This window comes from Podarcis muralis, chromosome 6 (genome assembly GCF_964188315.1).
Source record: "Podarcis muralis chromosome 6, rPodMur119.hap1.1, whole genome shotgun sequence".
In the NCBI taxonomy this organism is placed as follows: Eukaryota; Metazoa; Chordata; class Lepidosauria; order Squamata; family Lacertidae; genus Podarcis; species Podarcis muralis.
The window spans coordinates 7,491,207-7,513,652 of NC_135660.1; the positions used below are offsets into that span (position 1 = coordinate 7,491,207).

General features: G+C 50.8%; 1 protein-coding gene and 2 non-coding genes across 25 annotated transcripts in view; all 3 read left to right on the forward strand.

Annotated features, from left to right (window-relative positions):
* Positions 1-22,330, forward strand: part of EIF4G1 (eukaryotic translation initiation factor 4 gamma 1) — an 80,003-nt gene extending 57,673 nt beyond the window's left edge. For all 23 annotated transcript variants that reach the window (XM_077929695.1, XM_077929707.1, XM_077929709.1 and 20 more), the window contains 21 exons: positions 639-772; positions 2,544-2,663; positions 2,977-3,150; positions 6,254-6,451; positions 7,394-7,540; positions 7,718-7,954; positions 8,940-9,044; positions 10,740-10,899; positions 11,740-11,840; positions 12,567-12,669; positions 12,771-12,873; positions 14,508-14,773; positions 14,882-14,997; positions 15,881-16,053; positions 16,189-16,314; positions 16,408-16,489; positions 17,883-17,981; positions 18,152-18,286; positions 19,684-19,765; positions 20,507-20,647; positions 21,862-22,330. In XM_077929695.1, coding sequence (XP_077785821.1) covers positions 639-772; positions 2,544-2,663; positions 2,977-3,150; positions 6,254-6,451; positions 7,394-7,540; positions 7,718-7,954; positions 8,940-9,044; positions 10,740-10,899; positions 11,740-11,840; positions 12,567-12,669; positions 12,771-12,873; positions 14,508-14,773; positions 14,882-14,997; positions 15,881-16,053; positions 16,189-16,314; positions 16,408-16,489; positions 17,883-17,981; positions 18,152-18,286; positions 19,684-19,765; positions 20,507-20,647; positions 21,862-22,043 — 2,984 coding nt within the window. In that variant the 3' untranslated portion in view covers positions 22,044-22,330. The remainder of the gene's footprint in view (positions 1-638; positions 773-2,543; positions 2,664-2,976; positions 3,151-6,253; positions 6,452-7,393; positions 7,541-7,717; positions 7,955-8,939; positions 9,045-10,739; positions 10,900-11,739; positions 11,841-12,566; positions 12,670-12,770; positions 12,874-14,507; positions 14,774-14,881; positions 14,998-15,880; positions 16,054-16,188; positions 16,315-16,407; positions 16,490-17,882; positions 17,982-18,151; positions 18,287-19,683; positions 19,766-20,506; positions 20,648-21,861) is intronic.
* Positions 2,720-2,796, forward strand: LOC114598229 (small nucleolar RNA SNORD66). Its single transcript, XR_003706987.1, has one exon. It is a non-coding gene; the product is annotated as a small nucleolar RNA SNORD66 (small nucleolar RNA).
* TRNAE-CUC (transfer RNA glutamic acid (anticodon CUC)) lies at positions 21,356-21,428 on the forward strand. The gene has a single exon. It is a non-coding gene; the product is annotated as a tRNA-Glu (tRNA).
* Positions 22,331-22,446: the final 116 nt, after the last annotated feature.

The window sequence follows — 22,446 nt, forward strand, 5'->3', positions numbered from 1 at the left end:
AATGTCATTGCTGCATTAACAACAGTAACATCTCATATGTTAAAAGAGTAACTGTGACACTGCAACAAAGGAGATGCAAGGCAGTCCCAAGTTAGAGATCTGGCAGTCAGCATTTAGATAACGGGGGGGGGGGGGGGTGTTAGAAGATTGGGAACTCTGGGTAAGGAAACAGTGAAAGATGCAAGGAAATTTGAGTAGGAGCATTTGCCAGGCACCATGGTGGGAGGCACAATTTTGCATGCCATAGCAAGTGTCTGGGCTTCTGAAGCTCTCCAGAGTGCAGCTCAGTTCTGGGGTATGGAACCCCCCCCCCCCCCCCAGTTGAAGAGAAGGGCTGAGAACTGCTCCTTCCGAGCTCCAAGCTTACAGCAGGGAAAGTGGAGCAAGGAATTGTCCCTGGCCTCACTGTAAAGTTCATTGTGACGTAGGAGCAAGACCCAAGTCCTTGTGGAAGGGTGATCTTGGCAACAACGCATTTTTGGTTGGCCAAGATTTGTGAGCCCCACTCGATTCTTGCGGATGCACCATCACCCTTTGAAAGTGCAGGTGCTTCTTGCTCTACTGCTGCTGGGAATTCTTGACCACCTGTTGTGAGTGTGATTTCAATTTGGTGCTTTCCACCTTCCTTTCCTTAACAGAGCAGTGGAAGCCATTGAACCCAGAAGAGAAGAAGAGATACGACCGGGAGTTCCTGTTGGGTTTCCAGTTCATCTTTGCCAGCATGCAGAAGCCCGAGGGTTTGCCCCATATCAGCGATGTGGTCTTGGAAAAGGTCGGTCCTCCATTTCCAGCTGGGGTCACCAGATGTCCCGCAGACGCTTCCTTTTGTTTTTCTTGGCATGGTGTGCCCAGAGAGTCTATCCTCTCTGGACAACTGCACAAGGTTGGGCATTGACCCGGTGGGTGGGTGGTGGTGGGGTGTCAGTGCACATCCCAAAGGGCAAAGAAGGGGAACTGGCCATCTGGTCCGATTGTACTGGCTACTGATTAGTTTCTGGGCCCAATTCAAAGTGCCGGTTTTGACCTATAAAGCCTTAAACGGCTCAGGACCGCAGTACCTCAAGGACCGCCTCTTTCCATATGAACCTACCTGGATCCTGAGATCATCTTCTGAGGCCCTCCTTCATGTGCCCCCTCCTCGAGAGGTTTGGAGGGTGGCAACGTGAGAACAGACCTTCTCGCAGAGGCTCCCATCTGGGGAATGCTCTCCCCAGGGAGGTTTGCCTGGCGCCTTCATTATATACTTTTCTTTCTTCTTCTTTGGCGATCACTCGTAGCTGAGTAAGATTGTCTTCCATAAACACGGTTTTAACAATGAGTCCATAAGTGACTGTGGAGGCCAATTCTGGATCCACACGTCCTTTCACAGTGGGGACATTGGTTTCCTGGTGGGAGTTAGCTAAGCATGCCTTCCTCTTAGCATGTTTCTCCCTTTTATCCTGAATTCAAGTGTCTTCAAAGCCCATGACACCTTTGGTAAAGGCTGTTCTCCAGTTGGAACACTCGCAAGTGTTCCCCAGTTGTTGGTGTTTATACTACATTTTTAAGATTTGCCTTGAGACACTCTTTAAACCTCTTTTGTTGACCACCAGCATTATGCTTTCCATTTTTAAGTTTGGAATATAGTAGTTGCTTTGGAAGACGATAATCGGGCATCCACACAACATGACCAGTCCAACGAAGTTGATGTTGAAGTTGATGCGGGTGGTGCTGTGGTCTAAACCACTGAACCTCTTGGGATTGCCAATCAGAAGGTTGGCGGTTCGAATCCGTACAACGGAGTGAGCTCCTGTTGCTCTGTCCCAGCTCCTGCCAACCGATACACCTTTAGGCGCCAGGCAAAAACGTTCCTCTTTAATCAGGCCTTTGCTTAACTGATCAACATCTTACACCCTTTGAAAGGTGGCTCTATGGGGGGGGGGCGGTTATTGGATTATTGTGATTTTTATATTATATAAAAAAGGTAAAGGCACCCCTGCCCGTACGGGCCAGTCTTGACAGACTCTGGGGTTGTGCGCCCATTTCACTCAAGAGGCTGGGGGCCAGCACTGTCCGCAGACCCTTCCGGGTCACGTGGCCAGTGTGACAAAGCTGCATCTGGTGAGCCAGCGCAGCACACGGAACACCGTTTACCTTCCCGCTGGTAAGCGGTCCCTATTTATCTACTTGCACCCGGGGGTGCTTTCGAATTGCTAGGTTGGCAGGCGCTGGGACCGAGCAGCGGGAGCGCACCCCGCCGCGGGGATTCGAACCGCCGACCTTTCGATCGGCAAGCCCTAGGCACTGAGGCTTTTACCCACAGCGCCACCCGCGTCCCTGGTCTATATTTATATAGAGCGGTATATAAATTCAATAAATAAATGAATGAATGAATCTCATTGGCATCAGCTCATGTTAGGCTAAGACCTGTGGTGATTTCTGAAAAGTAGATTTTTAGGCATGTTCAGAGGCAAAACTTCGAAGATTTTAGCTGCACAACCTTAAGACTCTCAGAACCTGTCTTACCTTTTGTGTGTTCTTCTCCTTGCCCTTTGACTTAACAGGCAAATAAGATGCCCTTGCGACCGCTGGATCCTGTGCGCCTGAGCACCATGAATTGTGGACCAGATTTCACACCCTCCTTTGCCAACCTGGGCCGCCCAACGCCACCTAACCGTGGACCGGTATGTACCATCACACCGTGTCTTGTCTTCCGGCTTGTATCCCCTGCCAGCTTTGTCTGCATGATGAACTCCAAGTTAGTGCCATCGTGTCTGGGCCACTGATGCTGTGTGATGGAACTGAGTATCTGAGCAGGCAGGCAGGCAGGCACACCTTCTGCTGCCCCCCCCCATCTTTTGGAGCCAAGCATACTGGGAGGCAGGCTAGCATCATGCTGGCAGCGCCACCTCTACGCCAGTGCTTCTTTGTGCTGGGGGGCAGGTTGGGTGGCATCTGAAAAGTGCTGGCATCACTTCTCCCCCTTTGCTTCCACAGCCTGCAGGACCAGGGCAACGCCGTTCCCAGCAAAGCCTGAGGAAGGAGCCTCGGAAGATTATCGCTGTAGCGTCCCTGAACGAAGATGTCAAGCTCAACAAGGCTGAGAAGGCCTGGAAGCCCAGCAGCAAGCGGGCAAGTGAGCCAGAGGATCCTGAAAATTTAAAAACTCAGGTAAGGACTTGCATGACCTCATCTGTACCTTCACACTTTCCTGGTTGGTGAGTCTCCTGCTAGCTGCTTATAGATTCTGCAATTCTGGGCTGCATCAATAGGAGTATAGCATCTAGATCAAGAGAAGTAATAGTGCCACTGTATTCTGCTCTGGTCAGACCTCACCTGGAGTACTGTGTCCAGTTCTGGGCACTACAGTTCAAGAAGGACACTGACAAACTGGAATGTGTCCAGAGGAGGGCAACCAAAATGGTCAAAGGCCTGGAAACGATGCCTTATGAGGAACGGCTAAGGGAGCTGGGCATATTTAGCCTGGAGAAGAGGAGGTTAAGGGGTGATATGATAGCCATGTTCAAATATATAAAAGGATGTCATATAGAGGAGGGAGAAAAGTCCAGAGAAGCGGACACGGAGCAATGGATCCAAACTACAAGAAAGAAGATTCCACCTAAACATTAGGAAGAACTTCCTGACAGTAAGAGCTGTCCGACAGTGGAATTTGCTGCCAAGGAGTGTGGTGGAGTCTCCTTCTTTGGAGGTCTTTAAGCAGAGGCTTGACAACCATATGTCAGGAGTGCTCTGATGGTGTTTCCTGCTTGGCAGGGGGTTGGACTCGATGGCCCTTGTGTTCTATTCCAATTCTATGATTCTATTCTATGATTCACATGCTCTCTCACTTCTCATATGTAAAGTTCCCCTTTTTCCTTCCGTGGTTTGCTCAAACCCTAGCTAGTGTGACCACCCACCAACTAATTAGAGCTGAAGTCAATTACTTGAAGCCCTGATTTGCATGCACCAATTTTTAACCAACATTTTAAACCTCAGCTTTAAACGATTGTAGTTAGTTCTAACTATAATTGGTCCCAATGCTGATGTACAGTGGAACTTTGGTTGTCGAATATAATCCATTCTGGAAGACAGTTCAACTTCCGAAAGGTTCAGCAGCTGAGGCTCAAAGGGTTATTGGCAATACCCATTGAGAAAATGGAAAAACACACCGCGGAACCCGTTTGATGTCTGAGGCGCGTTTGAAAATGGAAGCAATTTATTCCGGGTTTTCGCTTTTCGGGTTCCGAAATGTTCGGTTTCTGAGACACTCGAAAACCGAGGTTCCACTGTACCACTAAATGAGGGTAACAGCAGGCTGTATAAAGGGCGCGTGTCTCCGTAATTTATGTGGTTGAGACTGTGAACTTTACATCTGAAATAGACCACCAGGGTACAAAAAAAGAGGTGGGGAAATAACCTCTTGCTTTCTTTCCAAGTGCTTTACATTGTGCATTTTATTTCTGGAGGGTAGCTCCCCCCCCCAAAAAAAGTGGTGAAAAACAGCTGGGTGGTGGTGGATGTCATTCAGTAACTTGCATTTTAGCTCACCAACAACTTCATCTGGATACTGGTATTTTGGAAGACATTCCTGCTCTAGTCTCTGTGCTTGCCTCAGAGGAAAATGTGAGTGCCTGCTTTTGCTCCCTGGAGGGAAGAAAGCCATGCCCTCCGTGGTTTACTTCCAGGCTCCTTTCCCTGAACCTCTGGGACACGGTTCATTCCTGCTGGAGTTCCAGCCTCCTTTACTTCCTTTGGGGTGTGAACTCTTCCTTTGAGGTGGCAGAGATTTCAAAAGCCCCCCCCCCCCCCAAAAAAAAACCCTGAAAAGAAATTGGGAAGCATTTCCAATGCATTTTATTTTTCTGTGCAAAATAGTCCATTTCTTAAGTTCATTAAGGAACAATGAATAGATGGCAATTTCAAATACAGTATTTAGGCAAGCGTGGCAGTTTGAAAGGGTTTGGCTTTGCTTACTAAATACAAGTAAAACTAACGTTCTAAATTGGCACATTCTATAGAGAAGTGGGGACGCGGGTGGCGCTGTGGGTAAAAGCCTCAGCGCCTAGGGCTTGCCGATGGAAAGGTCAGCGGTTCGAATCCCCGCAGCGGGGTGCGCTCCCGTTGCTCGGTCCCAGCGCCTGCCAACCTAGCAGTTCGAAAGCACCCCCGGGTGCAAGTAGATAAATAGGGACCGCTTACTGGCGGGAAGGTAAACGGCGTTTCCGTGTGCTGTGCTGGCTCGCCAGATGCAGCTTGTCACGCTGGCCACGTGACCCGGAAGTGTCTCCGGACAGCGCTGGCCCCCGGCCTCTTGAGTGAGATGGGCGCACAACCCTAGAGTCTGTCAAGACTGGCCCGTACGGGCAGGGGTACCTTTACCTTATAGAGAAGTGGTTGTGAACGCCCCTAGGGAGCAGTGGGATTACACGGGGTAGCAGTAATAGAAATAGGGGGTGCTGGAGGCCGTAAATGACTCTCGGACTCAGAAAAGCTGGTATCAACAGGAACAAGTTAATCAATCTTGTTGCAAATAGTTCCAACTAGATTTTGAATACATGTGCAAGTAATTGTTACTGTTTTGAATGTTATGTGTCAGTATCTTCCTTAGTGGGTTGTGTAGATCGCTATTCTGAATAATGCCTTTTATAGGGTATGGGGCACTAGGGAAGGGTTTATGGTACCCAGGGGGTGGTGGCCCAAAATTTTTAGGGACCCACTGCTCTAGAGCAGGGTTTCTGAAACTTGGGCCTTGGGGGCTAGCTAGCACCACCAGTGGTCAGGGATGATGGGAATTGTAGTCAAGCTTGGGAAACCCTGCTCCTTGAGCATTGGGAAAACATCTTAAAAGAAAACCCCAATACAGAATTATTGGAAAACCCACGTGGCTGCTCCCGAGATTAAACCGTAGAAGATAAAGGAAAATGATAAGGTTCTCAAGATTCAGAAGGGGTGCATGCTTTTTCCTGCCCTCAGCACTTGTGGGGAGACTCGTGGGGAAAGGAAAGATGGTTGCCACCTTCCAGCCCCTGTGGATTTGCTTTCCTCTTGGCTTCTCCTTCGCTTGCCCAGTTCATTCCAGCAAACTCAGCCCTGGGCAGAGCAGAGCAGCCAGGAGCTGCTTGCCCTCCCTACCAGCTTGCTGGGCTGGCAGGTTTCTGAGCTCCCACGTCCACACCTGCAGAAGGAAGGAACGGGTGGAGCAGGACAGGTGTCTCTGTGTGTGTTTATGCCAAGCTTACCTTGCTGACGGCGCCTGGGTGTTTCCTCCCCACAGGAGCTGTTCCGGCGTGTGCGCAGCATTCTGAACAAGCTGACGCCGCAGATGTTCCAGCAGCTGATGAAGCAAGTCACTGAGCTGTCCATCGACACCGAGGAGCGCCTCAAGGGCGTCATCGACCTCATCTTCGAGAAGGCCATCTCTGAGCCAAACTTCTCTGTTGCCTATGCCAACATGTGCCGTTGCCTTATGGGGGTGAGTGCTTCCACCTCTCTCTGGGCTGCAAAGGGCCTCAGATTCTTGCTCGGGATGGGAAGAGGCATGGAAATGCTGTTCGCTCAGGGCCACGGCTTGGCTATCAAGCCTGTATCCTCACCGCCCTTAAAGGACCTTTGGAGAGAGGCTGGCAGTGTGTCCCAAAAGCACCAGGCTAGAGGACACTGTCAGGCAGATCTTGCATCCAATCTCCAAGAATGGTTGCCTGCGGTCGAGGGGGGGGGGCAGTCAGATCTCCGGTTACGAATCGGATGGGCCCCACAGGAGTTTACTGGTTTAGAGCGCGTGAGCTCATCCCTAACTGCTGCAGACACATGAATTTACAGGTTGCATGCGAATATGAAACAGAGATGTAGCATTAGAAAAATGGGATAGCTCTGTTTCTTACTACGTTTGAATTATTTCATTTCCCATGGAAAGAAATTGTAGCCAAAGTAGCACACCTTGATTTTATATATGTACAAGACAGGGTCAGAAATTGGCCCAAGGGGCCGCTTGCTAATAGTGGTTGCATAGCTTACTATTTGAGCAGTACTTTATCTGTGGTTTTGTTAAATCTGTGTCAAAAGAGGTGCCTGGGTGTAGATTTCAGTTTCAAGTTTCTGTTCTCTCCCTTTGGCTCGTTGCCGTAAAGATGCGAGGAGTCTGGAATTCACTCCTTTATCCACAATTACATGGCTGCAATGCATTGATACATTTATTTCTATTTGCTTACTATGCATTTTGTCCATGTATTTTCCTTTCGATCCTGTGTGTTTCCTCAGTGCATGTTGATGAGCTGTGGCTCGTGGGAAAGGCTTGTGGGTTGAGGTGGGGGAGATCAGAACTGGGGCTTCCAGCCCACTCTGCTGGCAGTAGAGGGCCAGTTGGAAACTGTCTGAAACCGCTTCCCATTGTGACTCGTGTCTGTCCCTGCTCTAGCTGAAAGTCCCCACTACTGACAAGCCGACCGTGATGGTCAACTTCCGCAAGGTACTCCTGAACCGGTGCCAGAAAGAGTTTGAGAAAGACAAGGACGACGACGAGATTTTTGAGAAGAAGCAAAAGGAGATGGATGACACAGCTGGTGTGAGTTGAGCTTGAAACTTGGGCGGGGTGTGTGCATGAGAAAAAGGTTCCCCACCCCTGGGTTCCAGTGATTTATGGAAGTAACAACTGTGAAATACGTATGCACAAATACAGAGATAGAGGTAATCAAGTTCAGCTTTCGGATCCTCCTGACCTCTACCCCTGTTCCATCCGCAGCCCGAGGAGAGAGCTCGCCTGAAGGAGGAGCTGGATGACGCCCGGGACAAGGCCCGTCGGCGCTCCCTGGGCAACATCAAGTTCATCGGGGAGCTCTTTAAGCTGAAGATGTTGACCGAAGCCATCATGCATGACTGTGTGGTGAAGCTGCTCAAGAACCATGACGAGGAATCGCTCGAGTGCTTATGCCGACTGCTCACCACCATTGGCAAGGACCTAGACTTTGAAAAGGCCAAGGTATGGCCTTGCCCAGTGTTCAGAAATGCAGCTTTTCATAGCACACAAGAATACACATCCCAGATGGCACTGCCCTTTCGCTTCATGTTGGGCATCAGCAGGGCGGTTTCTCTGCTGCTGCTTCTCCCCTGGCCTTCCCCTGTTGAGATGCTGGCTTCACAGCTCTTGCTTAGAGCCTACAGGGTTCTGTCCTCCATGCTTTGGTGCCAGATTGGAAATGCCAAGTATAGCTCTAGTCTGGAGGATCCTCCTGTTGTCATTGAACTACATCTCCCATCATTCCCCAGCATTGGCCAACTTAGCTGGGGCTGATGGGAGTTGGAGCCCCAATCATATTTCGAAGGTTGCAGGTTCCCAGTCCCTGGCATGGCACCACTGCTTAACCTGGCAGGCTTTCCTTGCATTTTCCGGGAAGGTTGAAATTTGGTGCTCATAATCTGACATGGGAGAGGGGGAAAGGCAGGAATTGGCAGAGGGGCTTTAGCAGCAGAGCTGGGAGATGGCTGCATGCCACTTGACAGTCGGCCCCCCCCGTCAGTTTGCCTCTTGCTCAGGAATAAATGTGCAGCCATTGCCCAACTATACAAGCTTACTTTTTTCTGTAGCTACTTGTGATGCCTATTGGAGAGTTTCGAGGGAGCAGCCTCCCCCAGCCAAGCTACTTTGCAGGGTGGAGAGAACTGTGCCCAGGACTAGATATTTCCCAGACAGACAGAGGCCAGACAGCTGGGCTGGGGAAAATATGTCTCTTCTCCCCAGCCCAGAAACATTCAAGGAACCAGCTACCCCAGCCCTGGCTTCAACAGGGAACTTGTACAGTGGCTGCTTGTTTCCTTTCTTGAACCTCACCTTCCACCATGAGTTTGAAGCCCTCAAGGAGAACGTCTTGCCTTGGTTGCTCCCATCCCTCCCGCAGCACGTAGGCACATTGCTGTCTCTGTTCATTCGTCGTCACTTCTCTCCTTTTCTCCTCTTCCCCACCCAGCCTCGGATGGATCAGTACTTCAACCAGATGGAGAAGATAATCAAGGAGAAGAAAACGTCTTCACGTATCCGCTTCATGCTGCAGGATGTGATTGACCTCAGACGGGTAAGGTGCAGACAGTTGCTCCCTTATGGCCCCCTCCGGGCTAGATGAGAGCCCTGCCCCCTTCCTGGGATAGGCCGGCCTGACTCCGGGTAAGGTGCAAGACCCGCCTTTCCATCCCAGGGCAACCTGAGTGGGAACGATGGCAGCACGAGCCAACGCACACTTCTCTCTCCCCCAGCCCCTTAGACACTGTTGCAGCCTGCAGCCCTTGGCTTGTGCGGCTTAGGCAATGGGCTGACAATACTGCAAGCAGCTGTGTTTGGTGAAGGGAGGTTTCCAGCGCTGGCCCTTTTCTACACCAAAGGGTGCTATGTGCTCAATTGCACCCCGGGAGAAGGTGCTGCCCAGGAGCTGCTCGCCTGTGTTCAGGCATTGTTGGACTCCCATTATACCTGGCCATTGACTATGCTGGCTGGGGAGTTGGGAGTTGGAGTCCAACAATGCCTGGAGGGTCACAGATTCTCTAATCCTGACTCACACCCAGCGGCCTTAAGATTGCAGTTCCAAGTGTCACACACAAATGGCTGCTTTGCTTCCAGCATGTGAATTACAGAAGCTGTAGGGGTGAGGGGACAGGCTATTGGAAGTGCTGCAGGGGCTCTCAACTGTTGCAAGGGGAAGGGCTGCCTGCTTGGAAGGGGTCACACGAAAAGCCCCCCTTGCATGTTGGGCTGCTGAGCATTCCCCTTGCATGGGCCTCCTGCCAAACAATGCTTTGATGCCTGGATAGCTCAGGACTTGCTTCCGTTCCATTCTCTCTTACTGCAATTACTGGACAAGTGCTCTTTCCAGAGGTTTGAAATAGAGCTGCCCTTGTCAGGCATAGATCTTCAGAGACATAACACATGAGAAACAGGGCAGCCTTCCCCAGATGTATGGGGTGGTGCTATCGCTTAGTTGGTAGAGTTTGTGCTTTGAAAGCAGAAGGTCCCAAGGTCAATTGCTGGCATCCCCAAGTAGAACTGGGAAAGATTCCCTGCCTGAAACCATGAGGAGCATCTGCAAGTCTGTGTAGACAATCCTGAGCTGCTGCATCATCATCATCATAATCATCATCATCATCATCATGCCACTGCCCATCTGACTTGGTTGTCCCAGCCATCTCCCAACAAAACATTAAATTAAAGCCTCAAACATTAAAAACTTCCCTATACAGGGCTGCTTTCAGATGTCTTCTAAAATTTGTGTAGTTGTTTATCCCCTTGACATCTGGTGAGAGGGCATTCCACAGGGTGGGCGCCACTGCCGAGAAGGCCCTCTGCCTGGTTCCCTGTAACCTCACTTCTCACCAGGAGGGAACCACCAGAAGGCCCCCGGAGCTTGATGGTCTGGCTTTGTAAAAGGCAGCTTCTTGTCTTCTTACAATGTTGCTGGGACTGCCAAGTGCCATCACTCCTGCTGGCTGGAGATGATGGAGGCTGTGGTCTTTAACAACACCTGCATCTGGCCAGATTAAGAGATGTTGGAGGGAAGAACAAAGGGTGTATGTTTAGAGGTCAGTTGCAAGAACAGCGACCAGGTGGACTGGCCGCTGGTGCTGTTGGCTCTGGAAGGGAACCTGAGCCCAGAGGCTGGTCCTGGCTAGACCAACAGAGAAGCTGGTGCTGACTGTCTCTCGCTCCTCCCTTGCCTTCACACGCCAAGCGTTCTGGGTGCTGTAACCTCTCCCCTTGCTTTCCTCTTTGCCTCTTGCAGAACAGTTGGGTGCCAAGGAGAGGAGACCAGGGCCCCAAGACCATTGACCAGATCCACAAAGAAGCTGAGATGGAGGAGCACCGTGAACACATCAAAGTTCAGCAGCTGATGTCCAAGGGATCAGATAAGAGGAGAGGGCCTCCAGGCCCATCGTCCGCAGGTGGGTGGGTTGGTCGCCTTCTCAGTTTCTGGATCCATTGCTGCCTTGTGGAGGCCCACCCGCTTTGAATGCCCCTGGAAGAGAGAGCAGCTTTGGGACGCCCCAAGTTAATTGTGTGTCTATGTGCGTGAAGCAGCCGGGCGCCACCAAAAGATGTGCTCCTGGCGTAGCTCGCCCTTAAAAATTAGGCAGAATTATTGATTTTATTCATTTTCATAAAATTTATACACCACTTGATTGGAAAAAGAAAAGTCAGAGTGGTGTACAAAAAGATGAAATAACAAAATTTATGGACTTTGGATCCATGGTGGTGGTTAAACAGAGTTTCCCAGTTTAGAAGCAATATGCTATTGAACATCATAGAATCATGGAGTTTTGAAGGGAACCCAAAGGTCATCTAGTCCAACCCCGCTGCAATGCAGGAATCTCAACTACAGCATCCGCGACAGTTGGCCATCCAACCTCTGCCCACCACCTCCCAAGGGAAACCATTCCACTGTCAAACAGCTCTTGCTGTCAGAAAGTTCTTGCTGGTGTTTAGTGGGAATCTCCTTTCTTGTAACGTGAAGCCGTTGGCTTGAGTCCTACCCTCCAGATCAGGAGAAAAGAAGCTTGTTCCATCCTCGGTGTAACAGTCCTTGCTGAACTGAATAGGCTTTTGGGCTGATCCTGCCAGACTTTTTTTTCTTTTCTTAGCCAGCCCCAAGCTGCCACACCTTTCTGGCCTTTGATAGGCTCTCTTGTTCCAATAGGAACAGTAGACATGTGTACGCATTCACAGCTAGTTTGCCACGGATAGGCTGTTACAAATGATAGACCTTGACTCGGCTGTCTCTGCAGGTGGGCGGGGCAGCCAAGTTTCGGATGACGGCTGGAACACCGTCCCCATCAGCAAGGGCAACAGGCCGATTGACACCAGCAGGTTAACAAAAATCACCAAGGTAAGCTGCTGGGCTGGAGTGGGTTTTTTGGGGTAGGGGAGGGTGCTTGTTTTTTCTGCATTAGGGAATTGTGGCCTTTTTCAATTTAAAGCAACAGTTTCTATTGGTTGCGAAAGACGAGAGAATTTTAAAAACCCACTTAGGATAAGGCTACCTGCCTGTGTCAGCTCAATTCATGTGCTTGATCTGTGTCCCTCTGATGGGAATTGTAGTCTAAAATATCTGTAGGGCACTAGGTTGGGGGAAGACTGTATTTAAGCTCTGGGCAACAAAGGATTGAATGCAGGCAAGCACATAGAATTGCACACATGAGTGGGTGGACTGGCTGGCTGAGGAGCAGCAGATTGTTTGTGCACTATATCTGGCATAGAAAGCAAACAGGTTACCAGATGTGGGGTGGAATCCTGTACCTCTCCTACCAGCCCCGCATCAGGCTAGTGGCATTTGTGGGCTGATTTACAAGCCTGTACTAACTAACTTTGTATGGAAGGACCTTGTTTATCCCTCCAAAATTGAGGGTTTTTTTATGACTTCTGGGGTGGTTGATGGCGCTATTGTTGACATGGAGGGATAGGGAAGGAGGAATACATATGGGGGCGGACATCTAGTAGGGGTTGGGCAATTCAGAAAGCATTCTGTCATTGTTAAGTAGATGGGTTGGGTGCTTCTTTGGCTGCCTCTGATGGTGAATGAATTGCCTCCTCCTCTCTCCTTGCCGCCTCCCAGCCAGGTTCAATCGACTCCAACAACCAGCTTTTTGCACCCGGCGGGCGTCTGAGCTGGGGGAAGGGCAGCAGTGGTGGTTCGGGTGCCAAGCCTGCCGAACCAGGTAAGTGCAGCTGGCGCAACGAAGGGTTTGCAAAGTGGGTGGTTCTTCTGCAGCTCCTTGGTCCTCTAACCCGCTGTCTTACCTGTCCTTTCTTTGCCCAGCGCCTGACTCCAACCGGCCAGCCACAAGTACCTTGAATCGCTTCTCAGCCTTACAGCAGTCGGCTCCTGCAGAGAGCCAGGACGTGCGGCGTGTGGTGCAAAGGTCCGTCTCATTCCCACTCTTACTTAGATTCCCCGCCCCCCCACTCTTGCTCCTCAGGCCTGCCAGGTCCATCCTGCTGTTCCAAGCACCTTGGGTGCATTTTTGGATTTTGCCTTTGCTCAAGGGGAGGAAAGTATTTGGCTTTTGCCAACGCATGAGCTCCTAAACCTCCTCACGTGCGAATAGGGCATGGCTGGCTGCAGATGTTGGGTAGGAGTACCAAAAACAGATACAGTGGTACCTTGGGTTGCAGACGCTTCAGGTTACAGACTCTGCTAACCAAGAAATAGTACCTCGGGTTAAGAACTTTGCTTCAGGATGAGAACAGAAAATCGTGCAGCGGCGGCGCGGCAGGAGGCCCCATTAGCTAAAGTGGTGCTTCAGATTAAGAACAGTTTCAGGTTAAGAACGGACCTCCAGAATGAATTAAGTACTTAACCTGAGGTACCACTGTAGATCAGAGTGGGGGAATAAATCCCCATCTTGCAACTTGAATACAAGTATTCTAATAAGTTTGCGTAGTTTGATACATGTACTTTATTCTGACTTTCCCTCCTGCCTCCCCATTTTATGTAACTTGGAACTACATGGGACACTTGAGCATCCGGGGAGAATGCAGGGAAGCAAGATAGAAATTGATGTGGAGGTTTCTTCCTGCAACCTTCCAGCCTCTCTGCCACTTGCCTCATCGCCCTCTGCCGCCAGCAGTGCCAGTGGTCAGGGATGATGGGAGTTGTAGCCCAACAATGCCTGAAGGGCCACAGACTCCCCATCCTTCCTTTGTTTTTGTAGTCTTGGGACACATTGATGGCATCATGGGGGAAGGACCATAAATCTGCTAGAGTGCTCTCCAAACAGAGGGTCACAGGCTCAACTCTGCCCATCTCCGGTTAAAGAATCATAGAGTTGGGAGGGACCCCAAGAGTCATTTAATCCAACCCCCTGCAAGGCAGAAATCTCAACTAAAGCAGTCATGACAAATGGCCATCCAACCTCTGCTTAAAAACCTCCAAGGAAGGAGATCCACAGCCTCCCAAGGGAGTCCAGTAAGAGTTCAACAGCTCTTACTGTCAGAAACCTCCTCCTGATGTTTAGTCAGAATCTCCTTTCTTGTAACTTGAAACTATTGGTGCAAGTCCTACCCTCCGGAGCAAGAGAAAACAAGCTTGTTCCCTCTTCCATGTGACAGCCCTTGAGATACCTGATATCGTATCTCCTCCCAGTCTCCTCTTTTCCAAGCTAAGCATGGCCAGCTCCTTCATCCATTCCTCATCAGGCTTGGTTTCCAGAGAATCATAGGCCTGGCAAGAGCTTCTACCTAAGACCTTTTGAGTAGGCAGAACCAGGCTGGATTAGACGAATAGTCAGCATAGGGCAGCCTTCCCTAACCTGCTGCCCTCCAGCTGCTACAACCTGCAATTTCCAGCTGTGCTAGCTGGAACTTTTCATCCACTCCATCGGGAGGGCACCAGGTTGAGTGAGGGAGGGTATTACAGAACTTTGCCCTTTTCTTCCCTTCCCATCTTTCTGTTTTTCCTTCTGTGCTGGTCCTGAGCGAGACCCCAGCCGCCCGGCAAGTGTTTGTCTGGCATTCAGTGCAGTTTCACCTGAACTCTTGCGTGGTCTCCTTGCAGAAGCAGCAGTAGCCGCGACCGCTCAGAAAAGGGCGGTGAACGAGGGGACCGCTTGGAGCGTGAACGGCCAGAGAGGGGCGATCGCCTCGAGCGGTCAGAGAGGCCGGAGCGGTCGGACCGGAACAGGACCCCTGTCACCAAGCGTAGCTTCAGCAAGGAGATGGATGACAGGAGCCGGGAGCGAGAACGAGAGCGGCAAGGGGTCCTCGAGACAGTGCGCAAAGTGGCCAGCATGACTGAGGAGCGGGACCGAAGCAGGGAACCTGGTGAGTGGCGGGAAGGTGTGCGGGGTTTAGTGGGCGGTGGCCTCCCCCCGCCGCTTTCCCATTTGGTCCAGGGCCAGTGCTGACCTCTCGCTCCCTCCGTCTCTGCAGCAAAGCGTGAGCCAGTGGCCCCCGAGCCCCCCGCCAAGCCTGCCTTGTCCGAGGAGGAGCTGGAGAAGAAAGCCAAGGCCATCACTGAGGAATACCTGCACATCAACGACATGAAGGTTTGTGCTGCAGAGAAGTGGCAGGAGCAGGGCATTTAATGGAAACTGCGGAATAGGACGCAGGACATGGATATTATACTTGACATTTTATGAGAGGGCAGTAGATAAATATGGGTTTGTGGTTTGGCACTAGGATGGAGGGGGGGGGGAGGATTCTGAAGAGCAGGTTGGAATCCCTGCTCAGCTGCTAAGAGTCTTGTCTATTGAGCAATTTTCTTAGATAGGAAGCATAGCAGATTAAAGAACTTTCAGGTGACAAATCATTTGCCTTTTCAATTCCAAAACTGCTGCTGTGCCCCCCCCCCCCATTAACTCAGTGGTTCATTGATGCTTGGAAGGCAACATGGATGCACAGCCATGGCGGAAGGGAATGCTGAGCACCGTCCACTGGGCCTAACAGGCTGCATTGATGCCTCCTGTTAACAGAGAGGCCCCTGGAAGGACCTGTTCAGATTCACAAGTTAAGGGATTGGTTCGTTGGAGGGGGTCAGTCTTGGACCAAGGGAAGCTTGGGTTGAAATGCTGCTTATCATGAAGCTCACTGAGCTATCATAGGCTGAGGGTGTTTTACTAGTACAGCATAGCCCACCGGTAAAGTTAGGGCAGATGGAGAGGGAGAGCTAAGGGCGTAATAATATATCACTGCAATAAGCACGTGCTTAAATCAAAGGATCAGTATTCTGCATGACATTCTCTTAAGGAGAGCGGCTCCCGTTTTGGGGTGTTGCCCTGAAATACTGCATGAGCCGAAACTCTCTAACAGGTCCTTGGATTCCTCCCTGCAACAGGGTGGGCTTGGGTCAGATCTCACCAGTCCAAGGTGCAGCCTTTGCTATGAGATGTTTGCACTAAGCTCTCCCCCTTCTCTGCCCGCTTCTTGCAGGAGGCTCAGCAGTGTGTCCAGGAACTGAACTGCCCCTCCCAGCTCTACATCTTTGTGCGGAACGGAATTGAGTCCACGCTGGAGCGGAGCACGATTGCCCGCGAGCACATGGGGCTGCTGCTCTACCACTTGGTCAAAGGAGGCATCCTCTCTAAGGAACAGTACTACAAAGGGTAATGGAGCCCCGCTATGATTTTTTTTTTTGGGTCGGGCATGCACAACGCAAAGGCGGCCTCTAACAGCTGCACTATCCAGTCTCGGTCCTTTGCACACACTGACTGCCCCCTCCCTTCCTTTTCCACCCCTAGGCTGCATGAGATCCTGGAGATTGGTGAAGACATGGAGATTGATATCCCGCACATATGGCTGTACCTGGCGGAGATCATAACTCCCATTCTGAGAGAAGGTGGCATCCCCATGGAGGAGCTGTTCAGGTGAGCTGGAGCCTCTTTCCTTCCCTCCCCGTGGGCTTTCCTCTCTTTTCCTCCCCCCCCCCCCAGTGAATGACCTTCCTGTGGTCTTTTCAGGGAGATTGCCAAGCCTTTGGTACCTATTGGCAAGGCCACGACTCTGCTGCTGGAGATCCTGGGCCTGCTTTGCAAAGGGATGGTAAGTTGCTCTCCTTCATGCCCGGGTTAACCTTGTCCGTTGGTCCTCAGGGAGTGCATGTTGTGATTGGTGAGCAGCCATAAAATGTTATTGGTGCCTTTTCATGTTTGGTTCTGCTTGTTTATGGAAAAACAAGCTAATTCTGCCTCCCACCCTGATCAGGGGAGCTCAGCTGTGGACTGGAGCAATTGGCTCCTGTTGCCTTGAAGGCAAAGATGCAGAAATTCCGTGGGTCTCTCTGCTCTGGGTCTGAGTGATGGAGACACTTTGCCTCTCAGCCAAGCAAAAAGCAGGCGACTGGTCTGCCGGAGCTAAGGGAATTTGCCTCCTCTGTTTCTTCTCCTCTTCACACTCACTTCCAAATGTGGCCAGAGGAAAACTTGCACATCATGTATTTTTTAGGTGCAAAAAATAGCCACCCACAAGGAGTAGTTTGCTATCTCACACATACACACAAATTCAAAGGTTTGTGGGAATCAAGTAGTTAATTGCAATTAGAGTTCCAACATCAACAAACATTTCAAAGTAAAAAAAAAGATCCAGGATGACTTTAGATAGAGGCACCACAAAGCAGCATCCAGCCCTCCTTTGGCTTTGCTTGTTTAAGTAACTGCTACCCCTTTAAGTAGTTCCTTCCTGTTCATTGGCATGTCTATTGAATTGCTGAATCAGCCTTTTGGAAGGGGTGTGTTAATGATCTGGAATTATGATGGCGTCCGGCACGTTTCTGCTGTGCCACTGCGCTCCTGTGCCTAGCTCTCTTTCACTCTCTCTCAGCATAGTCCTAGCAGAGGGCCCGCAGCGGTAGAAACTGTTACCGTGTGTGGGTAATAACTCAGACTGTACGCAGGCTTCTTGCTTATCTCCAACAGTCTTTTATTGCGTAGAATAACATCGTAAATTCAGCCCGGCGAAAAACCAGACATGCTCTTCGCCTCTCGGTCAAAACCGAAAGAGAACTCACACACAGAGACACATTCCCGTATGTGAACATAGCCACGCCTCAGAAATCGTGGTTTCTTCTTTGCTTGAGGCTGAGAATGGGGGTCTTGCCAGAACCTCCATACACACTGCCCAGTCTTGCGCCCTGGGGAGGTCACTTCGGTGCTGCTAACGGAGCAGTTTAGTTTCACCCCTGGAGGTGCGCTTGTATTATAATTATGCATCTAAAAAAAAAACATGTACGGCAAGCACAAGGTGGAGGGGTTCTTCTTGTTTTGTGTTTTTATATTGTGATTTTACGTTGTGACCACCCAGGCACCTGCAGGTATAGGGCGGTATACAAATTTTATAAACAATAATAGCTCCCTATTGAGGGTAGACGTAGTGGTGAAGCCGGGCTTGCGAGTGTCTTGGATGAAATGTTCCTAAGGTGGTCCCTGTTCCCCTGTAGAGCCACAAGAAGGCAGGGACCCTGTGGAGAGAAGGTGGCCTTAGCTGGAAGGAATTCCTGCCCGAGGACCAGGATGTCAATAAGTTCATCACAGAGCAGGTGAGCACAATGAGCTTTGTGGGGGAGGTTGGGGCAGCTCCTGGAGCTGGAAGGGGCTTCAGCTTGGCCTCACAAAGCATCCTCTGCGGAGGCAGCGGGATGCCTGCTTTTGCCATTGCCATTGCCTCTGGCCCTGACTCTCGCCTCCCCGTTTCTCTCCTGCTGCTCAGAAAGTGGAGTACACAATGGGTGACAACTCTGACGCACCCAGCCGCAAGGAGCTCACGTCGGAAGAGCTGTGCAAGCAGCTAGACAAATTATTGAAAGAAAATGCAAATAACCAAAGAATATATGACTGGATTGAGGTGAGTTGGGAAGGGTGAGTGCTGCTGTGCAGATGAGCATGGGAGGTGGGACTGGGAGGTACCAGGAGGAGGAGGAGGAGACAATTGGAGGGGCAAGTTCTTTCAGCAACTTGGATGGTTTGGAAAAGGGCCCAGACAAATCCATGGTGCACAAGGCTATTGGCGTCTCCAAACCACAGTGGCTGTGGTCTCCCTCTTCTGTTGCAGGCAGTATGCCTCTGCATGTCAGTTATTGGGGAGAGTGCTGTTGCTGTCAGGTCCTGCTTCTGGGCTTCCCACGGGCATCTGATTGGCTATGCTGAGGAAAGGATGTTTGACTAGATGGGCCAGACTCTTCTTAGGTTCTTATAAAGAATCCCTGGAGAAAAGAGGCCTGCCAGGTGGATCCCCACCCCCACTTTTATTTCATTTTATATCCCACTTTTTTCTCCCAAGGAGCTCAAGGTGGTCACACCCCATTTAATCCCCACAACAACCCTGTGAGGTGGGTTAAGCTGAGAGGCAGTGATTGGCCTCAGGCCCCCCAGTGAGCTTCATGGCCAAGTGGAGATTTGAACTCTGGTTTCTCAGCCCCTTAGTCTGACACACTAGCCCAGGGGTCTGCAACCTTTAAGACAAAAAGAGCCACTTGGACCCGTTTCCGAAGAAAAAACAACAACTGGGAGCCGCAAAACCATTGCGACATTTAAAACAAATATATCTCCGGAGCCGCGATCTGACAGCGGGCGGGAAGGTGACGTCGGGACGGTGCGTGACTAATGCACGCACCGCCCCCATGCAACGTCACAGCCAGTACAGCGCCCGCCACAGTGAGGAGTGTCGGGGCGCACAACGCGCCTCCTCCCCTCGCTAGTATCCGCCCCGGAGCCGCGGCAAAGATGTAAAAGAGCCACATGCGGCTCCGGAGCCGCAGGTTGCAGACCCCTGCACTAGCCGCTCCGCCACACTGGAAGTTGCAGCTTCCTGAATTGGGAGTCTTGCTGCCAAGCTACTCCTGACTTCTCTGGAGAGTTGTGGCCCACAGTCATAAAAGTCCATTCCACTTGGGACTTGACAGCAGCTTCTTTGAACTGAGCATACCATCAGATACTCTGTGAAGCACACCATTTTATATTCTTAGGAAGCTTTGCCCCTTTTCCTTCTCCAGCTTGGAGAATGGGATTGCTGCCTCCCCGTCCCTCTTTATTGATTAGATGGTGGTTGGGGGAATCTGGGTATATCGCTAAACCGGCAGGCCTTTGTGGGGTTGGCTCCCTTGCTGGCACATACAAGGAGCAGCTTCAGTCAGGTGGGAAAAGTGACTGGTATGGATGTTTTTTAAGTGGATTCCCAGATACTTAGGTTGGCAGCTGCAAGCGCTTCCAACCTCTGATCCATGGCCTCTTTTTTCCCACCAGGCAAACCTGAGTGAGCAGCAAGTCTCATCCAATATGTTTGTCAGAGCCCTGATGACGTCGGCATGCCATTCCGCTGTTGTCTGTAAGCATTGGTGCAAGCCTGGAATGGCGGGGGGGGGGGGGGATGCGTACATGTGTGGTGGTTTAGTGGGATGTGGGTGTCTCTCCTGTGAGCTGGGTCTGGGGGCTGATGTCTCAGATGAGAGCAGAGCCTAAAAATGCCTTTGGCCCACCATTGTAAGTGACGTGCCAAACCAAAAAACAGCCCCACAACATTGCAAGGCTTCTCTGTGAACTCGTTTGTGACACCTGTGTGGAAACGCAAAAACCAAGTGAAAACAGCCTGTCAAACAGGGAGCAGGCCATGCGTGGTGGGCGTTGTTCAGCTTTCTAGCTCTCATTAGTTGATTACAGTGGATAAATAGGAGCATTGTTTATTACATTCAGGCCTGGTGGTTTGTCTGTTTTTATAGACTCCTCCCCTCCCAGTCTAGTTTATTTGGGATTTAATCTGTTTTATTTACCTTGTTGCAACCCACCCTGAGGCTTTAGGATTAAGGGCAGGTATTCAATCTTCCTTCCTTCCATTTCCTTATTTGGGGGAGCTTGGTGGCCGCCACTGGGATGTCTTGTGAGGAATGGGACCTGTGGCAGAAGCCAACTCCACCTTGGAGTAAACTACCCTCTAGGATTCGGATGAGGCAACAGGCAGGGGACCAGGAGGCTGTTATTGGCTGTTTTAGGGGTGCAGTGATTCTTTGCACAACATCCTTAACTGAGCATCCTTCTTCCCTACCCCCCTCCCCTCTTCCTGCCGCTACAGTCGAGAATCCTTACCGGATGGACAGTCCCGTGATCAAGAGCCGAGCCAAGCTGCTGCAGAAATACCTGAGCGATGAGAATAAGGAGCTGCAGGCTCTCTATGCTTTACAGGCCCTTGTGGTAAAGCTGGACCAGCCAGCAAGTGAGTGTTTTGCCTGGAAAGGCGACCCCCTAGCCTTGTATGCCCAAGCCGCAATAGAGATGACCTGCCTGTAAATCAGTGTTTCCCAAACTTGGGTCTCCAGCTGTTCTGGACTGCAATTCCCATCTTCCATGACCACTGGTCCTGCTAGCTATGGAGTTGCAGTCAAAAAACAGCTGGAGACCCATGTTTGGGAAACACTGCTGTAAAATCAAGAGAGGCAGAGGTGCAATAGGTTCAGGGAAAGCGCAGTCAAAATGGCTGAAGAAACTCCCCCATGAGCAAAAATTGTAACATTTGGGGGCTTTTCAGTTCAGAAAAATGGCAAATAAGAGTGGGTGGGGTGGGGGATGAAAACACGAAAGAGGTGTAATATCCACAGTTATCCGAGAAAGATAAATATGGGAAGATTCGGGATAGACAAAGTACTTTGTCACACAGAGCATAGTTATACTGTGACATTCACTCCCTCTCTATTGGATTGATTTAAAAAGAGGGTCAGGCAGATTCATGGAGGATCATCTGTTACCAGTGGCTGATATCAGTGGATAGAGGCATTGTTCTTCCTTTCATCTAGGGCACTGCCTTACACGGAGTCAGACCACTGGCTCATCTAACTCAGCTTTGTCACCACTGGGAGCATCTTGCAGCTCCACGGGGATAGAGCTCAGAACCTCCTGCATGTAACACAGATGCTCTGAGCTTATAGCTGGGGTAGCTCAGTCCATAGAGCATGAGACTCTCAATCTCAGGGTTGTGGGTTCGAGCCCCACATTGAGCAAAAGATTCCTGCATTTTAGGGGGTTGGATTACTCTACAATTCTCTGGTTCCCTTGATCATAGATAATAGAACTTGGGCTCAGCCAGTTACAGCAGTGTTTCTCAAACTTGGGTCTCCAGCTGTTTTTGGACTAAAATTGCCATTATCGCTGCTAGCTAGGGAACTGGCAGTGGAATTTGTCGTCCAAAAACAGCTGGAGACCCAAGTTTGAGGAGCTGCGAGATGGGGGGCTGGTGAAGAGTGCTTTCTTGTGCCTCCTGGATGGATCCTGCCCGTAGGAGTAGAGAGGAGTCAATGATATGATGTTGGTCGTAAGACCCTTCTTCCAAGCATCCAGAGGGGCGAGTTGAGTCGGCTGGCGACCTGCATTCCCCCCACCCACCCTTGCGTTATTTGACTCTCCTTCCCCCACCCTCTCTCCTGCCGCTTCCAGATCTGCTCCGAATGTTCTTTGATGCCTTGTACGATGAGGACGTGATTAAAGAGGAAGCCTTCTACAAGTGGGAGTCAAGCAAAGACCCGGCCGAACAGCAAGGGAAGGGAGTCGCGCTCAAGTCCGTTACAGCCTTCTACACTTGGCTGCGCGAAGCGGAGGACGAGTCTGACAACAACTGAGCACCCACGTTGTGGGAGGTGGGGCGGATGGACGGACGGAGCCTGCCTGCCTGCTCTGACCCCTCCTCAGAGCCTTGGACTCCCGTGGGGGTGGCAGTGTGGCGGGTTAAGGATACACAGGAACTGGGCGCCGCTCTCCGTACCTTCCTCCCACACAGGACTTCTTCCCCCCCCCCCCCCCTTATTATTATTTTTTTTTTGGTTGGGATTTTTTTTTGTTCTTTTGTTTCTGTTTTAACAGCCTGTATTGGTTTGTGTCTGACGATAATAAATTGATGCTGAAGGAGGCGGTAAGTGTTGCTGCTCCGCTCAGCTCCCGAGGCCAATTGCCCCGGGGCGCACCTGGATGATGATTTTAATGAGCGGGGGGCCCCCCCTTGAATCTTTGGCAGGTGCAAAGCAC